This window comes from Selaginella moellendorffii, unplaced genomic scaffold (genome assembly GCF_000143415.4).
Source record: "Selaginella moellendorffii unplaced genomic scaffold, v1.0 SELMOscaffold_4, whole genome shotgun sequence".
In the NCBI taxonomy this organism is placed as follows: Eukaryota; Viridiplantae; Streptophyta; class Lycopodiopsida; order Selaginellales; family Selaginellaceae; genus Selaginella; species Selaginella moellendorffii.
The window spans coordinates 3,524,794-3,541,110 of NW_003314265.1; the positions used below are offsets into that span (position 1 = coordinate 3,524,794).

A 16,317-nucleotide genomic window follows, 5' to 3' on the forward strand; every position below is an offset into this window, starting at 1 on the left:
ATTAGGGTTCTTGGTCGCTGGGAGGGTAAGACACACCTCTTCCACCATCGTTCTCCTTCTAACTCCCGGTTGGAACAGATGCGTCATTCGATGCGCGCGAGGATCGGCGAAGAAACTACTTGATGCGAGGTAAGAAACTTCTCTTTGTCTCTGCTGTCTTGACTATTTTGATTCGTGTAGGAATATTTTGCTCATGGCCATTGCCCTCCATCCAAAGGGTATTATTACTCACTGTGGCCCATCTCAAATAGTATCGTCTTCCTCGTCTTGTTCTTCCTCTGCATGGCCTTGTTGGGTCTCCATGGAAGCTCGCAGGCAAGAGAATTACCGTTGCGTCTCGGGCCAGCGTCAGCTCGTCCGGGGAGCCTGTGTTAGTCAGCAACAGGACTCCAAGCCCGACATGGAGCCCAGATTTGAGCTGGATACGCTGCCAAGTGAGTGACCTTTTGCTACATTCCTATCCGAACTCTTTGTGCTGTTCCAGGGCCTCTTTCTGTGACAAGCTTGACATCGCCTGGACAAGGGTCGAAGTTACGAGTTGCTTATCAGGTAGTCTTTTTCGTTTTTCTTGTCCTCAATCACTTGGCTCGGCTTGCAGGGCGTGCCTGGTGCCTACAGTGAAGCTGCCGCTTGTAAGGCTTATCCGAATTGCGAAGCCGTCCCTTGCGAGCAGTTCGAAGGTGCATTCCAGGTTTGCATTGTTCTTGAGTGTTTTATGGCTCTAAACTTTGGAGGTAGGCTGTGGAACTCTGGCTGGTGGACAGGGCGGTGCTACCGATTGAGAACTCGCTAGGAGGAAGCATTCATCGTAACTACGACCTTCTGCTACGCCACCGGCTACATATTGTGGGTGAAGTGCAGTTCCCAGTTAACCATTGCCTCTTGGGCCTTCCCGGCGTCAAGACAGAGGAGCTGAAGCGCGTTCTTAGTCACTCTCAAGTTAGTTGTACTTCTCTAGCGTTGTTTATTTTGGTCTTGAGGTTTTTCTTCAGGCTCTAGCGCAGTGTGAGCAGACACTGTCTAAGCTGGGAGTTACACGCGAGGCAGTCGACGACACGGCCGGAGCAGCCCAGGCAAGGCATCCCTTTTTATTTGGAGTATTGTTCTTACTTTCTATGCTTCCGTGCTCCAGTATGTCTCGCAAAATAACTTGAGAGATGCAGGGGCGGTTGCCAGTGCCCGAGCAGCTCAGATATACGGGCTTGACGTTTTAGCCGAAGGCATACAGGTAGAATTTTCATTCGGGTTTTTTCGTTTTAATCGTCTCAAAACCAAAACAGGATGACTCCGATAACATCACTCGTTTCTTAATGCTGGCAAGGGATCCTGTCATTCCAAGGAATGATCGTCCGTTCAAGGTAACCAGCGTTGGATTTTTAACAATCTTATCCAATTGTTTCGTTGTGTAAGACAAGTGTTGTGTTTACACTTGAAGAGGGGCCGGGTGTCCTGTTTAAGGCGCTTGCAGTGTTTGCGCTGCGAGATATAAATCTTACCAAGGTACATATTTTGCTCATCTTTTCTCTTCGTTTACATTGTCTCTGCAGATAGAGAGCAGACCGCAGCGGAAGAAACCACTGAGGATTGTGGACGATAGCAACACCGGAGTAGCCAAGTCTGTACTGAGAAACAAACTCTTTTCCATGTCTTACATGCTTTTCTCTTCCATCAGGTACTTCGACTACTTGTTTTACATAGACTTTCAAGCATCTATGGCGGACCCAAGAGCACAAAACGCTCTCGGCCACTTACAGGTTCGTATCGAGTTCACACGATCCAAGCTAAAGTTCCCGTTTCTCTTGTTTTCTCTCAGGAGATTGCTCCATTCATGCGTGTTTTAGGATGCTATCCAATGGACACAGGCTCGTGACTCTTGTTACAAAGTTTTGATGGAAGGAAAACGAAATTTTTTTAAATGCTAGTTAAGTAACGATAGGTCTGGAAGAACCCTAAATATTTGCGCGAGAGGAACGAGCGAGAAGAGGCGGGCGCCATGGCGACCGTGATGCAGAAGATCAAGGACATCGAAGATGAGGTGCGCTTTCTCGGCTGCATTGATCGCCCGATCGATGGTTTCTTGTTTGCGTAGATGGCGAGGACTCAAAAGAACAAGGCCACAGCGCACCATCTGGGACTGCTCAAGGTAAATGCGCTATACACAGTTCCAATGTGATGATCCGGGCGTGTAGGCAAAGCTCGCGAAACTGAGAAGGGAGATTTTGGCCCCGACTTCCAAAGGAGGCGGTGGAGCTGGAGAGGGATTCGACGTGACCAAGAGTGGAGATTCGCGTGTGGGACTCGTTGGATTTCCTTCCGTCGGGAAGTCGACACTCTTGAACAAGCTAACGGGAACTTTCTCTGAGGTACTTCTCGCTTTGCTAGTTTTCTTTTACTCGTCTCTCTCGCTGAGCTTTCATGTGTGTTTTTTCTTGTAGGTTGCTTCCTACGAATTCACAACTCTTACTTGCATTCCTGGTGTGATCAAGTACCGGGGAGCAAAGATCCAGGTGTGGATAGTTTGTTTCTTGGCCAAACTTAAAACGTTGTGTGTAACTCTAATCTTTTCTTTCCAGCTTCTCGATCTCCCTGGTATCATCGAAGGTGCAAAAGATGGAAAAGGACGAGGTCGCCAGGTAAGGTGAATTTTTTGAGAATATTGCTATGAAGAGCTACTCAAATGTCTTTGTCCTGGCAGGTTATCAGTACCGCAAGAACTTGCAACTGCATCATCATAGTTCTGGACGCAATCAAGCCCATTACACACAAGAGGCTCATCGAGAAAGAGCTCGAAGGATTTGGAATAAGGCAAGCTTGCTTTGCTTTCTTGATTCTCTTTCTCTTTTCATTGCCTAAAAATGTCTCTGTTCGTTTTCAGGCTCAATAAAGAACCACCAAATCTTACGTTCAGGAGGAAAGACAAAGGAGGCATAAACTTCACATCTACTGTTTCAAACACGCTCCTGGACCTGGAAACGGTGAAGGCAATCTGCGGGGAATACAGGATACACAACGCGGACGTGTCGCTGAGATACGATGCCACTGCAGATGATCTGATCGATGTCATTGAAGGGAATCGCATGTACATACCCTGCGTCTATGCCGTCAACAAGATTGATCAGGTCACGTTGGAAGAGCTCGAGATTCTGGATAAGCTGCCGCATTACTGTCCAGTGAGGTGAGCTCGGTTTTCTTGCAAAAATGTCGCCGGCTCTAAGGTTTTCCTGTTTCCATAGCGCACATCTGGAGTGGAACTTGGATGGACTCTTGGAAAAAGTCTGGGAGTACTTGGACTTGGTGAGAGTGTACACGAAACCGAAGGCCATGAGTCCGGACTACGAGGATCCGGTTATACTTTCAGCGAAGAAGCGCACCGTGGAGGACTTTTGCCTGAGAATCCACAAGGACATGCTCAAACAATTCAAGTAGTAAGTATCCACGCACATCTCTGAAATCTTTGGAGCTGATTAAAACGCGCTTGTCTGCGTCTTCCAGCGCGTTAGTCTGGGGATCTAGTGCGAAACACAAGCCGCAACGTGTAGGAAAGGTATGTTAGTTGTTCTTCTTTGTTTTTGCGCCTCGATCGTTTAGAAAGCCTCTGCCTTTGTTCCAGGAGCACGAACTAGACGATGAAGACGTGGTTCAGATTATTAAAAAGATCTAATATAAGTAAGCTTTGCTGCTTAGCTATCTAACTATTCTAGCTCTTATTCTTCTTTTCTATTAAACAAAACTGCTATATATTCTTGCATGTTGAAGCAAATCTTTGGCAAAATTAATCGATAGCTTGTTTGACTACATCGATGTCCAGAATCTTGTGGGGGCTTTTGACGGCTGAGATTGGCTATCAACGGTAACTTTGTGCCAGCAAAGGGTTGGGATTTAGGGTTTCTAGAGATCCTCGTCGAAGATGCTCAAGTTTTTCAAGAAGAAGACCACTGCCAAAGGTGGAGCCACATTGTTTTCTCGTTCCCACGCGCTCTTCTCTGACCTAGCCTCTGGATTTCAGATGCGTTGCGGACGAGCAAGAGGGAGATGGCGGTGGCGACACGAGGTATTTGGGGTTTTCCTTGTCCGGGAGGTCACTGACATTGGGAAATCCAGGGATTGAGCGAGAGATTGGGAGCCTGCAGCTCGAGGTATGAAACTTTGGCCAGGAAACAACGGCTTTTTCCCTTGTTCACGGTGGATTTGAGCCTTGAATTTGTCCAGGAGAAGAAGCTTGTGGCCGAGATTAAGAAGACTGCCAAGAGTGGAAATGAGGTACTTGCTCTTACAGTTCTCTGGAAGAAGTTTTAATGTGTGTTTGTGTAATGGGATCGAGCAGGCAGCAGTGAAAATCCTTGCCAGGCAACTTATCAGGCTTCGGCAGCAAATAGCAAAGCTTCAGGGAAGCCGGGCACAAATGCGGGGTGTTGCCACACACACTCAGGTTAGCAGCTGAGAAAAAAAAGAAGATTTAAGATGTCTAAGTTTTGAGCCACTGACTGTTGATGGATTGATTGCTTGTTCCAGGCTATGTACGCGAATACTGCTGTTGGTGGAGCAATGAAAGGAGCTAATAAAGCCATGGAAGCCATGAATAAGGTCGGTCAGATAGATACTTCTTCCTCCTCTGAGAATTTTAAGTTTAGTTCGTCTCCCTTTCGGTGTCGTCCAGAGTTTCCAGTTTTTCTTGCTTTCGGCTATGGCTTCCAGCTTTGCTAAGTAGCTCTCTTTTGCTTTCTTTCCTCTCGCAGAAAATGGAGCCTTCGAAGCAAGCTAAAGTAATGCAAGAGTTCCAGCGGCAGTCCGCGAAAATGGATATGACGGTACATTTCCTGTTTTCTTTGATGCTGCATAGCGAGCGGTTAAAATTCTTTCTTTTATTCTTCCATCGCTTTCCCAGACCGAGATGATGTCGGATTCCATCGACGATGCACTAGACAATGACGATGCCGAGGAGGAGACCGACGAGCTCACAAACCAGGTACACAAATCACTTGAGCTTCGTTTCCCCACTCTCTCTGACAAGCCGACCAGGTACTCGACGAGATTGGAGTGGACATCGCAGCGCAGCTATCGTCGGCTCCCAGGGGAAAAGCCAGCAAAACGAGATCTCAAACTTTAGGAAGGTAATTCTCGTTCTCTCGACTCTCTTCTCGAAAGAAAACGAAGGAAAAAACTCACTTTTTTTTCCTTTTCGCTGTTGTTTAGCTCCGGAGTGGACGATCTGGAGCAAAGGCTAGCTGCATTGCGGCATGTTTGAGCTTGAGCACGCTCACAGTGGTCTGTACTATAAAATATACGGTAATTTGTTAGCTTGAGTGTGGTAGCTTTTGGATAATCTACTAGGTGGAGTGGAATCTTCTCGATCGAAGTGGAAGAATATAAACTTTTCTCCTGGTCGTCACATAGATTCATTGTATTGTAGCTATTGTCACGGAGCTTTCGAAGGGGCAGCCGCATAAAAGCTGTTTCGTACGTAGGCCAGTGGTGGCCACACCTGTACGGCTTGCGAATTGTAAGATGGGACTTATCTCGTGCCTGGCCAGCATCGCAAATTGGCGCAAACGTTAGCGTACAAAGTCGTACGAAACCAGGGCTGCCGTACACGTCGTGTGACGGTCCTATTTATGCTTGCCCTCCCTCCATAGCTTTTCATTCCTTGGAGGAGCTAAAGAGCTCCCTTCTCTCTCTCTCGTTATTTCTAGGTTTTTGTGGCGCCCGCGCGGAGCGATCGACCATGTCGCGTCTCACGGATCTCGTCGATCTTGACATCTCGTGCAGCAAGAAGGTGATCGCGGAGTACATATGGTGCGTCGCTCGGACAATGCCAGCTCCCCGTGCTCTCGTTCGTGCTGAGATTCTTGGATTTTGTTGGCAGGATCGGCGGATCGGGGATGGATCTCCGGAGCAAAGCCAGGGTGAGCGGCCGGCAGCCGGCATTGGTGGATCTTCTTGTTGTGTGAGCTTGCTCACTGTGTTTCTTCTCCTCCAGACCTTGGATGTCCCAAAGGTGGAAGATCTAAAGCAGATCCCAAAGTGGAATTTCGATGGCTCCAGCACGGGCCAGGCTCCTGGGGAGGACAGTGAAGTCATTCTCTAGTACGTTTTGCTCTTTTGCTCTCGAGGATAACTTCTAAAACTCTGCTTGTCTCCAGTCCCCAGGCGAAATTCAATGATCCATTCCGGAGAGGCAACAACATCCTCGTGAGTTTTCTCTTTGCTCTTGTCTTTCTCCTTTGCTTTCGTCTGACATTATATCCACTGGTTCCTTGGTCAGGTGATCTGCGATGCCTACACACCAACCGGCGAGCCAATCCCTTCGAACAAGAGGGCTGCTGCTGCGAAGATCTTCAGCCACCCGGACGTTGCAAAAGAGGAGACATGGTAAAGTTTTCTCTTCCAGCTGAAAGGCCTGTTGTGATTTCCACTTCGTTTCCATTTTGAAGGTACGGGATTGAGCAAGAATACACGCTCCTTCAGAAGGATGTGAAGTGGCCTTTGGGCTGGCCGATTAACGGATATCCAGGAGCTCAGGTGCGACCACAATCAATCCATTTCCTCCTCCTTTGCCTCAACTGATATTTTGTTTCTTCAGGGACCATACTATTGTGGAACTGGTGCAGACAAAGCCTGGGGCAGAGACATTGTGAACGCTCACTACAAGGCTTGCCTATACGCAGGAGTCAAGATCAGCGGCATCAACGGGGAAGTCATGCCGGGTCAAGTAAGAGCTTCGGAAGAGCATTCGTTTTTTTCTCGTTCAAGCTCTTATCGCTCGTTTTGTTGTGTTGGCCAGTGGGAGTTTCAGGTTGGCCCCGTCGAGGGGATCTCGGCCGGCGATCAACTCTGGGCCGCACGATACATCCTCGAGGTGAAACTTACAATCCTGTGGAGATCGTTAACAAACGCTGGCTTTGTTTTTTCAGAGGATCACCGAGATTGCAGGGGTGGTCCTCTCATTTGACCCCAAGCCAATCGAAGGAGATTGGAATGGCGCGGGTGCCCACACGAACTACAGGTATGCATCGTTGTTTGTTATTCTTTGTCTCGACGCTTGACTTTCGATGAACAGCACCAAGTCGATGCGCGAAGAGGGAGGCTACGAGGTCATAAAGAGTGCCATCGAGAAGCTTGGACTGAGGCACAAGGAGCACATCTCGGCCTACGGCGAAGGCAACGAGAGAAGACTCACTGGCAGGCACGAGACAGCGACCATTCACTCCTTCTCCTGGGTACGAAAGTTCTCTTTTTTTTTTCGTTCCATTCAAAGCTCAAACTTTTACTCCAGGGCGTTGCGAATCGTGGCGCGTCTGTCCGCGTTGGTCGCGATACTGAGAAAGATGGGAAAGGTACGTATCACGCAGTAGGCATTTGCTAGACTTTCCGCATTGTTTTTTTTTTTTTTTCCAGTCAATATTCCATCTGCACGATCCAGGCTGAGATTGTTGACTGTGTGCTCCTTTTTCCTGGCACAGGATATTTCGAGGATAGGCGCCCAGCTTCCAACATGGATCCATACATCGTTACCTCGATGATCGCCGAGACCACAATCTTATACAAGCCCGGTAAGTTCTCCTTTGATTTTCCCCGTGTTTTCGGAGCTCACTCCTCTCGCTGCAGAGTAAGAGACACTTTCAGCAGCTGCAATAAATTCTTTTTGTTTTTACTTCTCCAATCTCGCAAGGCAAGCTCCCATGTTATCGATTTGATTCCAAGGAAATAATCCTGGCAACGATTCATCGCGTGGACAATGCAAGCGAGTGACTCCATTCATTGGTTTGAGATGAGACTCTTCTTTTGTTCCTTAGATATATGATCAATATAAACTTACACAAAGAACCCTATTCGGTCAGATGGTCTTTAAGCGGCTCCTCCCGATAGAAAAGCGAGTAGAGCAGGCATGGCACGAGTTCTTCGCAGATCCTTCTCTTTGGTGGGACAATCGCGCTAAAAACGTAAGAATGCTACGAACTTTTGTGATCTTCCTCTTCTTTTTCTTAGACCTCGTCTGTACAGTGGCCCAAGTTTCCAGACTTCAAGCATTCCACCACCGGCGAGTGCTTGTGGCTCAACGCCAGGGAGTGCCCGGAATGGGTCCACAGCAAGCTCGCCTCGCTGAAAACTCTGGCCGCGGGACAATCTGGACGAGCACAATACAAAAAGAGAGAGATCGAAACCAACCATGGAAGCCCTTCTCTCCAGCTCGCACAACCAGTAAGTACACTCCCATGCTCCTCGCAGAAACGCGATGCATCTGGAGTGACAGCAGCCAGCGTACTCGCTGCCCTCAAATCCTGCCGAAGCTCCACGCATTTATCCACGGGGAAGCAGCTTCACCGGCAGGCGGACGAGTGTGGCCTCGTCTCCAATCCTTTCATGGCGTGTAGCCTGATCGCCATGTATGGGAGGTGTGGCAGCATGCCGCTCGCGCAGCAGCTCTTTGACGGGATGCCGCAGCACGACGTTTTCACCTGGAACTCGTTGATCCTGGGATACGTCACGGCCGGGGACAGTGACGTTGCGTTACAGCTCTTTGACGCCATGGACTGCGAGCCGGACTCGCGGAGCTTTGTCTTCGCGCTCAAGGCCTGTGCCGGCTCGGCTGCTCGGGAAGGAAAGGATCCAGTTCTCGGCCAGCTTGTGAAGAAGCGGTGCTTGGAGAGGGGCATGGCTTTGCATGCCGCAGCGGCGAAGCGTGGCTTTGTCTCCGACTTGTACGTAGCGAGCACGATGGTGGACATGTACGCAAAGTGTGGGAGCATGGCGCAAGCTCGCAACGTTTTTGACGAGATGAAAGAGCGCAACGCAGTCTCGTGGACGGCTCTCATGCTCGGCTATGTCGAGAATGGCGAAGATCTTCTGGCTTTGGAGCTGTTTGAGAGGATGAAGGAGGACGGGAACTGTGTTGTGGATGCCAAAGTTTTGGTGGCGGCACTCATGGCGTGTGCGAAGCTTGCCGCTACTGGAAGTTCGAAGGAGATACTGGACAAAGGTCGAGAGCTTCATGCTCGAGCTCGAAAGAGCGGCTTGATCAACAGTTTTGTGGAGAGCACGCTCGTCAGCATGTACTCCAAGTGCGGCAGCATGACCGAAGCTCGGGCTGTTTTCGACCAGATGGTGAGCCCGGACACAGTGACTGTCAACTCGCTCATGCTCGGCTACGTTGACAACGAAGAGAGCGAGTCCGCTCTAGAGCTTGTTCGGAGTTGTGTGATACCAGACTCTCGGACGCTGGTTGCTGGACTGGCTGCCTGCGCTCGCTGCGCCAAGAAGAATCCCGCTGACAAGCCAAAGTTCTTGAAGCTAGGACAAGATTTCCACTCGCAGGCTCTCCAGGACCCGGAAAGACTGCTCGACATTTACGTGCAAACCACCCTGGTCGACATGTACTCGAGCTGCGGCAGCACCTCAGAGGCTCGAGCAGTGTTTGATGGCATCGATCTCGGATCGCGCACGGTAGCAACCTGGAATGCGATGCTCCTAGGATACGCTGAGAACGGCGAGAGTGCGTTGGCTCTTGACCTCTATCGCCAGATGACGGGATCAAGCTGCCAAGCAAACTCCATCACGCTGGTGGCCGCGCTCATGGCCTGCGGCAACTTAATGGCGCTCGACGCCGGACGGGCGATCATCCTGGAGGATCAAGGTGGCGCGAAGCTGCTCCAAAAAGGCGGCGGCCATGATCCGTTCCTGGCAGCCACCAGCGTGATAAACTTCTACGCCAAGTGTGGAGACATAGAGGAAGCAGAGAGGGCGTTTAATGAGATGCCAGTCAAAGACACGGCTGCACGGAATGCGCTCCTGTCGGCCTACTCCCAGCAGGGAGACAGCTCCCGGGCTTGTGATGTTTTCGACAAGATGGTGGACGAGAATGTCGGGGTGGATAAAGTCACTCTTGTCTGTGTGCTGCGAGCTTGCAGCCGGGGCGGATTGGTTGCCAGGGGCAAGGCCTACTTCGATGCAATGGCCAAGGTGTACGGTATAACCCCCACGCTGGAGCATTATGGTTGCATGGTGGATCTTCTCGGCCGGGCCGGTTCGATTGGGGAGGCCGTGGACATGGTCCGTGCGATGCCGTACGAGCCCGATGTGGCGGTGTGGACGGCCGTGTTGAGCGCCTGCCGCAAGTGGGGAAGTGTGGAGTTTGGGAAGGTTGCGTTTGAGGCCCTGGTGGGGCTGGACCCGACGAACTCGATCCCGTATGTGTTGATGGCCCAGATCTATCGGACTGTGGGGATGGAGGACAAGCAGGAGCAAGTCGAGAGGATGAGAAAGTTGGCGGGGGCTTGGAAAAAGGCTGGGGAGAGCTTTTGGGTCGACGGTGCTGATAAGACACATAGTTTTGTGGTTGGGGATGTTGTTTCTCATCCTCGAAGTGAAGATATCGTGGTGAAATTGAAGAGCTTGCATGCAAGGATAAAGAGCAAGCATAAAAAGCTTACGAAGGTTGAGGAAGACGATGACGATGCGGAAGCTCATAGTGAAAGATTGGCTGTTGTTTTTGCCTTGACCAGCACAAGCAAAACTGCTACCGTCAGAATCGTAAACAATATGAGAATGTGTGAGGGCTGCCACAGGGTCTGTAAGGCCTTTGCAAAATTGGAAGGGAGAAGGATAATTGTGAGAGACACAAGTGTTATTCATGTATTTGACGGTAGAAAAGAAGAATGCTCATGTGGTGATTCTTGGTAGTTCAATTAAACTATTACTTTTCAACTAGACAATATTGACTTTTGTTTGTTACTTTGTGCCTTTGTTATAAGTTATCTTCTTTTTACATTTTCCTGAATAGTGTTATATTTTCAGTACATATGCTAAACAACATATAAAAAATTGACTTGGGAAGACTGAAAATTATGACTGAGTTGAAAAAGCTCATCTTCTGTTTCCTTTTATCTCTTATGTCCACCATTACTCTGTGAGTTGTGGCTTCCTACAGCTTCCTCCTACAGTAGAACCTAACAGTCAATCGTAGTGGATATGAGCTCATGGGATTTGTCTAGATTTTCCAAGTCAAGCAGGCTGGAGTGAATCGTAGTATGGGACCAGCCAACTTGGATCAAGCGGTCACAGTTCAGCAGCGATCCTCGATGAGCTTCAAACATCTACGTGACACCAACCGGTCCTCCACCATACATTTTAATCTTTTAGGCACTACATCAAGATGACACCATCATCTACGGCTTGAAAGCACTAATACGCTCGAAAGATTGAATGATTCGTAACGAGGATAAGTTTCTTCCAGTTTTGATGTTCCTTTGGAAGTGCAGCGCATGTTGTTTTCTAGATTCTCGTTGACTTGGTTTTCTTTGAACATCGGTCGGTCCAGTCCAACTGGTGAAGTCATGGTCCGAATCAAAAGAAGTTCCAAGGCCACATTCTATATTCCTGAGCGTTCATCTTTGATGATAGCTTGTGGATTTTCCTGGTGTTTTATCGACGACTGCACTCTGGATGAATGGATTACTAGAACATGAAAGAATAAGTCGGTTTGAATAAAGTATCGGCCATGTCTCTCGCGGATTTGCTGCTGGGTTTGTTTCTACTCGTCTTTCTCGCAACATCTCGGTCACAGTGCCCCACGAATCCATCCGGGATCGTCAACGACACACAGGCTCTGCTCTCTCTCGGTGACAGGCTTGGGATCAAAGTGTGGAAGGAGACCGCCAATCCAGGAGCATGGCGGGGTGTGGAGTGGAGCTCGGACAACCGAGTAGAGGCCCTCACCCTGTCCAGGTTTAATCTCTTGGGAGTTCTTCCTTCCATCTGGGACGAGCTTCCGTCGCTGGCTCGCTTGGACCTCTCGCAAAACAACATCTTCTCGCTGGAGGTGGCTGGTTGCAAGAACACGCGGCTCAAGCTCCTCAACTTGAGCTCCAATTCTCTGCGAGAGGTCCCAGCAAACCTCTCCAGCCTCGAGAGCATGGAAAGCTTGGACCTCAGTGGGAACTTCTTGGGAGTGGCTAGAGTTCCAAAGCTTAGCTCCACGCTGCGATCGCTCAACCTGTCCATCAACAACTTGACTGGGAGCGTCTCCATCGGTGGTAACCTGGGACTGGAGGCACTGGAGCTCTCGCATAACAGACTCAGCGGCTCCATTCCAGAGACTTTCGGGGAGATGACGAACTTGATGCGCCTGGACATATCGTATAACAAGTTTAGCGGAGATCTACCCGATATCTGGAGCAAGAACTTGGAGCTCAGGTACTTGGATATCTCCAGCAATTCGCTCCAGGGTGGTTTGCCACCGAGCTTGCGAAGGCTACGCAAGCTCTCGGTTTTAAGCGCTGGAAACAACTTTCTCTCCGGGCCACTGGAGCTGGAAGATGGCGACTTTGCGAGCATCGAGACTTTGCACCTCTTGCGAAACTTGTTTAACGGGACGGTACCAGCGAGGGTGGGAAGCTTGACGAACTTGAGGCTGCTGGTTCTCACGAGGAATCGTTTCAGTGGCTCTATACCTCTGGAGCTTGGAAACTGCTCAAACATCAGAGAGATATGGCTCAACAGCAATGACTTGACTGGAACCATCCCAGGCGAGCTCTCGCAGCTCTCGCATCTCCAGCAGCTAGTTCTCAACGGCAACGACATCGGCGGGGAGCTCCCTTCCGGACTCTCCAACTGCACGGAGCTCATCGCTCTCTGGCTGGAGCAGAACAAGTTCTCTGGAAATCTCCCTGACACCTTCGGAAATTTGAGCCGCCTGCTCTTTCTGTCGCTTTCCAGCAACAATCTTATCGGTTCAATCCCAGCCTCCTACGGTAAGATGACCTCGCTGATCGGCCTCGACGTTGGATCGAACGACCTCTCTGGAGAAGTCCCGGCCATGCTCCAAAATGTCTCGACATTGCAGTTCCTCTTCCTCTCAAGCAACAGATTCAGCGGCTCCATCCCGGATTGGCTTCTCCGGCTCAGGAACTTACGAGCCATGGACTTCTCGCTTAACAGGTTCTCAGGCGAGATACCGGCAAGCATCGGCCGACTGTTTGCCAACGTCCAGCTCTACAACATGAGCACCACCACCCCGCTGGTTCGCGCACAAAGCCTCATCTACGCTGGCTTCGCCTTCCCGACAACCATGGACTTCTCCTCCAACCAGCTGAGTGGAAGCATTCCCGCGGCCATCGGCGACCTCTACAATCTCCAGGTGCTGGACCTGAGCCACAACCGGCTAACCGGTCCCATTCCCGAGCCCCTGGGAAACGCAAAGAACCTCTCCAGGGTGACGCTCGCGAGCAATCGTCTCAAAGGCTCCATACCATCGTCCGTGGCGGACCTCTCGTTTCTCACCGTCTTCGACGTCTCCAACAACAGCCTGGTGGGACGGATACCTGACAGCCCGCAACTCTCGTCCATGGACGCGGCTCTCTTCGCTGGAAACCAGCTCTGTGGCTTGCCACTGATCAACACCTGTTCGAGCACTGCTACGCCGCCGCATAGGCCCAGAAGAGACGAACAAGGTGGTAGGGAACATGATCAAGGAGGCGTGACAACACTTGTCAGCGTCGCCATCTTCGTGGCAGCCTTCTTCTACGCGTTCTTCTGGACTTTCCTGTGTACTTTGCGGCAACCCACAAAGCTGGTTCCCAGCTCTGTGGGTGCTGGCAATCGAATTTCTAGCTCGTCCACCATGTTGCTGCCGTCCTTTCTACCTTCCAGTTCGTGATCCATCACCATCGAGCGTGTGACCGCTTGATGAAGATCAATCTGCTCGTAGATGAATCCTTAAACTCTTCCTATCCGCTTTCAAGGCCGCCTCCTGTATAGTCTTGAGCTTATCATGATCCTCCCACAGCCCCGCGCTCCGGTAGATGCTCGCCATCAGAACGTACGCAGCCGAGTCTCTCTCGTCGATCTTCGTCAGTGCCTCGAACGCAATCCTCCCCACTTCCACGTTCTTCCACTTACGGGAGGCCCCGAGGACGCTCCTCCAAACCACAGCGTCCGCTCTCAAAGGCATGCTCTCGAGGACTTTCACGGCCTCTTCCAGTCGGTTTGCACGCCCGAAGAGATCCACCAAGCTGCTGTAGTGATGAATCCCGCAAACAATGCCAGAGTCCGGGTCCATTGCCTGGAAAAACTCCCTGCCTCGTTCAACCAGGCCGCCGTGGCTGCAAGCAGTGATGACCGAGACAAACGTGATCGCGTTTGCTCGCACGCCATCTTCTCGCATCTCGCGAAAGGCTTTGAACACGCGCGACGTGTCACCCTGTTGGCCGAATCCTGTGATCATTGCATTCCAGGCGACGATATCTCGGACTGCCAGAGATCCAAACAAGTGCTCGGCCGCACTCATAACTCCGCACTTCCCGTAGAAGTTTACCATGCACGTCCCCACAACTTGGTCGTTTTCCAGCCCACGCCTGTAAAGCTCAGCCTGGATTTTCCTTCCAGCTTCACTGGACCCAACGTTCCCACAGGCCGTAAGTCCCGCTACAAGAGTCCGAGAGTTTGGAGCACAGTCCATGCTCTCCAAGAGTTCCAGCCCGAGCTCGCTCTCACCGTTGTCTACATATCCCTGGATCAAGCTCGTCCAAACGACAACGTCCCGGCTAGGCATGCGTTTGAAAACTGCTCGAGCTTTCACCATATCTCCACACTTGGCATACATGTCCACCAAGCTGCTCCCGACAAATCTGTGCTCACAGCATCCAAACTTCGTGGCGAGAGAATGAATCTCCATCCCCTTTTCTAGGCTCTGGATTCGCAGTAGCTTTCCATCTTCTCGCGGAACAGGTTGTTCGGACGCTGAAAGATGGACGCAGGCCATGAGCGCAGCAATAAACGTTCTCTCGTCCGGATCGTTCTCCCGAGCCATGCCGAAGAACAGCTCCAAGGCCAGCTTGCTGTCTCCACTTCCAACAGATCCCTGGATCATTGCGTTCCACGAAACCACGTCTCGGCCAGCCATGCCATCGAAGACCTTGCGAGCTTCCTCTAGCTTCCCACACTTCGCGTACATATCGATCAATGTGTTCCCCACGAACACGTCCTCACAGCACCTGTTGTTTGAGGCTTCACCCTGGATAGCCACCCCAGTTTCCAAGCTCTTTCTCTTCACGAGTTTCCCGTCGACATCCACCGCTTCTTCTCGCATTGCCGAGCTCGCACAGGCGGCAAGCGCAGCAACATACGTTCGAGAGTTTGGACAGCACCCGGATAGCTTCATATCTTCGAAGAACACGAGAGCCAGCTCGCTTTCCCCGTTGTCCACAAAGCCTTGCATCAAGCTCGTCCAGAGCACGACATCACGACGAGGCATGCTCTCGAAAACCATCCGCGCGTCGGCCATGCTCCCACACTTCGAGTACATGTCCACAAGGCTGCTCCCCACGAAAATATCTCCATAGCAGTGGCTTTCCATAGCTCCAGCGTGAACAGCGAGCCCCTTCTCCAGGCTCCTCGTCTTCACCATCTTTCCATATTCTTGAGTGGCCTCCTCTTTCACTGCTAGATTCGCACAGGCCCTGGCCGCAGCAACGAAAGTCCGAGAGTTTGGCGAACAGTCCATCTTCCCAAAGAACTCGAGGGCGACCTCGCTTTCTCCATTCTCTACGTAGCCCAGTATCAAAGCGTTCCAGGAGACCACGTCTCGCCGTGGCATCTCATCGAAGACCGATCGAGCATCGAGCATGCTGCCGCACTTGGAGTACATATCGATCAGCGAGCTCGAGAGGAAAACGTCTTCGCTGCAAGACGGTCCCATCTGCTTGGCTTGAGAGTGGATGCCTCTGCCGGTCTCGAGACTAGCCTCCTTGACGAGCTTCCCATCGACCAAAACAGCGTCTTCCTTCGCCGCGAGGCTGCTACAAGCCTTGGACGCGGCCATGAAGCTCCTGGAGTTTGGCTTGCAGCCCGACCGCCTGGCTTGCATCCTCTCGAAGAGATCCAGAGCCACATCGCTCTCGCCATTGGAGACGTAGCCCAGCATCAAAACGTTCCAGGACATCACGTTTGGGTGAAGAATGCTGTCGAACACGCGGCGGGAATCCTCCATGCTGCCGCATTTCGCGTACATGTCCACCAGCGCATTGACGACATGGATCCCCAGCTGCCTGCTCTCCGCCGCCTGGGCGTGGATCGCCTTGCCCTTGCGCAGATCCCTTATGCTGCCACATACCTTCAGCGCCGACACCAGCGCGGCCGCCTGCTGATCGGGCGCCCGCGGCGGCGCTGCCGAAGCTGGTGCGGCGCATCGAATCGCTGCCGTCGCCAAGCCGCGGAACAAGCGAACTCTTCCCATCCATCGCAAGAACCCTAGATATTTGCTAACATCGAATGACCATGAAGAACAATATGGCCTCACTAAACACCAGCTAGTAAGTACAGGAC

General features: G+C 51.2%; 7 protein-coding genes across 7 annotated transcripts; 6 read left to right on the plus strand and 1 right to left on the minus strand.

The window, feature by feature from the left end:
* Positions 1-2: 2 nt before the first annotated feature.
* On the plus strand, positions 3-1,916 carry LOC9654865 (arogenate dehydratase/prephenate dehydratase 1, chloroplastic). The gene is made up of 12 exons (XM_024669390.1): positions 3-129; positions 181-434; positions 485-549; positions 599-691; positions 739-939; positions 993-1,073; positions 1,133-1,228; positions 1,281-1,358; positions 1,411-1,500; positions 1,548-1,615; positions 1,673-1,754; positions 1,814-1,916. The coding sequence occupies exons 2-12, from the start codon at positions 194-196 to the stop codon at positions 1,868-1,870; spliced, it is 1,152 nt and encodes a 383-aa protein (XP_024525158.1). The 5' UTR covers positions 3-129; positions 181-193; the 3' UTR covers positions 1,871-1,916.
* Positions 1,917-3,748, plus strand: LOC9654094 (developmentally-regulated G-protein 3). The gene is made up of 10 exons (XM_024669391.1): positions 1,917-2,035; positions 2,090-2,143; positions 2,190-2,363; positions 2,436-2,507; positions 2,574-2,633; positions 2,696-2,805; positions 2,876-3,175; positions 3,234-3,425; positions 3,493-3,544; positions 3,611-3,748. Exons 1-10 carry the CDS (start codon positions 1,994-1,996, stop codon positions 3,659-3,661), a joined length of 1,107 nt encoding a protein of 368 aa, XP_024525159.1. The 5' UTR covers positions 1,917-1,993; the 3' UTR covers positions 3,662-3,748.
* A 119-nt stretch (positions 3,749-3,867) lies between these two features.
* On the plus strand, positions 3,868-5,386 carry LOC9654095 (vacuolar protein sorting-associated protein 2 homolog 3). Its single transcript, XM_002964191.2, has 10 exons — positions 3,868-3,944; positions 4,007-4,051; positions 4,102-4,136; positions 4,210-4,260; positions 4,325-4,429; positions 4,513-4,584; positions 4,737-4,808; positions 4,886-4,966; positions 5,020-5,111; positions 5,194-5,386. The coding sequence occupies exons 1-10, from the start codon at positions 3,908-3,910 to the stop codon at positions 5,243-5,245; spliced, it is 642 nt and encodes a 213-aa protein (XP_002964237.1). The 5' UTR covers positions 3,868-3,907; the 3' UTR covers positions 5,246-5,386.
* A 231-nt stretch (positions 5,387-5,617) lies between these two features.
* LOC9654096 (glutamine synthetase nodule isozyme) lies at positions 5,618-7,827 on the plus strand. Its single transcript, XM_024669393.1, has 13 exons — positions 5,618-5,793; positions 5,864-5,903; positions 5,978-6,084; positions 6,141-6,189; positions 6,263-6,369; positions 6,432-6,519; positions 6,581-6,709; positions 6,782-6,856; positions 6,912-7,003; positions 7,058-7,217; positions 7,274-7,334; positions 7,461-7,550; positions 7,606-7,827. The coding sequence occupies exons 1-13, from the start codon at positions 5,723-5,725 to the stop codon at positions 7,608-7,610; spliced, it is 1,074 nt and encodes a 357-aa protein (XP_024525161.1). The 5' UTR covers positions 5,618-5,722; the 3' UTR covers positions 7,611-7,827.
* A 10-nt stretch (positions 7,828-7,837) lies between these two features.
* LOC112344496 (pentatricopeptide repeat-containing protein At3g26782, mitochondrial-like) lies at positions 7,838-10,727 on the plus strand. Its single transcript, XM_024669389.1, has 2 exons — positions 7,838-7,940; positions 8,002-10,727. The coding sequence occupies exons 1-2, from the start codon at positions 7,839-7,841 to the stop codon at positions 10,675-10,677; spliced, it is 2,778 nt and encodes a 925-aa protein (XP_024525157.1). The 5' UTR covers position 7,838; the 3' UTR covers positions 10,678-10,727.
* A 767-nt stretch (positions 10,728-11,494) lies between these two features.
* Positions 11,495-13,651, plus strand: LOC112344396 (probable inactive leucine-rich repeat receptor kinase XIAO). The gene has a single exon (XM_024669045.1). The coding sequence runs from the start codon at positions 11,495-11,497 to the stop codon at positions 13,649-13,651; it is 2,157 nt and encodes a 718-aa protein (XP_024524813.1).
* Positions 13,652-13,659: 8 nt separating this feature from the next.
* Positions 13,660-16,284, minus strand: LOC112344497 (pentatricopeptide repeat-containing protein At2g13600-like). Its single transcript, XM_024669394.1, has one exon. The coding sequence runs from the start codon at positions 16,226-16,228 to the stop codon at positions 13,688-13,690; it is 2,541 nt and encodes an 846-aa protein (XP_024525162.1). The 5' UTR covers positions 16,229-16,284; the 3' UTR covers positions 13,660-13,687.
* Positions 16,285-16,317: the final 33 nt, after the last annotated feature.

Bases quoted from the DNA above. Each gene is read 5' to 3' on its own strand.
- LOC9654096 (XM_024669393.1), top strand. From the start codon at position 5,723: ATGTCGCGTCTCACGGATCTCGTCGATCTTGACATCTCGTGCAGCAAG. The intron at 6,520-6,580 runs GTGCGACCACAA...TTGTTTCTTCAG, and splicing joins ACGGATATCCAGGAGCTCAG to GGACCATACTATTGTGGAAC. The intron at 6,710-6,781 runs GTAAGAGCTTCG...TGTGTTGGCCAG, and splicing joins GGGAAGTCATGCCGGGTCAA to TGGGAGTTTCAGGTTGGCCC.
- LOC9654865 (XM_024669390.1), top strand. From the start codon at position 194: ATGGCCATTGCCCTCCATCCAAAGGGTATTATTACTCACTGTGGCCCA. The intron at 550-598 runs GTAGTCTTTTTC...CTCGGCTTGCAG, and splicing joins AGTTACGAGTTGCTTATCAG to GGCGTGCCTGGTGCCTACAG. The intron at 1,359-1,410 runs GTAACCAGCGTT...TCGTTGTGTAAG, and splicing joins GGAATGATCGTCCGTTCAAG to ACAAGTGTTGTGTTTACACT.
- LOC9654094 (XM_024669391.1), top strand. From the start codon at position 1,994: ATGGCGACCGTGATGCAGAAGATCAAGGACATCGAAGATGAG. The intron at 2,806-2,875 runs GCAAGCTTGCTT...GTTCGTTTTCAG, and splicing joins CTCGAAGGATTTGGAATAAG to GCTCAATAAAGAACCACCAA. The intron at 3,176-3,233 runs GTGAGCTCGGTT...CTGTTTCCATAG, and splicing joins CCGCATTACTGTCCAGTGAG to CGCACATCTGGAGTGGAACT.
- LOC112344396 (XM_024669045.1), top strand. From the start codon at position 11,495: ATGTCTCTCGCGGATTTGCTGCTGGGTTTGTTTCTACTCGTCTTTCTC.
- LOC9654095 (XM_002964191.2), top strand. From the start codon at position 3,908: ATGCTCAAGTTTTTCAAGAAGAAGACCACTGCCAAAG. The intron at 4,052-4,101 runs GTATTTGGGGTT...TGGGAAATCCAG, and splicing joins GATGGCGGTGGCGACACGAG to GGATTGAGCGAGAGATTGGG. The intron at 4,809-4,885 runs GTACATTTCCTG...TCGCTTTCCCAG, and splicing joins CCGCGAAAATGGATATGACG to ACCGAGATGATGTCGGATTC.
- LOC112344497 (XM_024669394.1), bottom strand. From the start codon at position 16,228: ATGGGAAGAGTTCGCTTGTTCCGCGGCTTGGCGACGGCAGCGATTCGA.
- LOC112344496 (XM_024669389.1), top strand. From the start codon at position 7,839: ATGGTCTTTAAGCGGCTCCTCCCGATAGAAAAGCGAGTAGAGCAGGCA. The intron at 7,941-8,001 runs GTAAGAATGCTA...TCGTCTGTACAG, and splicing joins GGGACAATCGCGCTAAAAAC to TGGCCCAAGTTTCCAGACTT.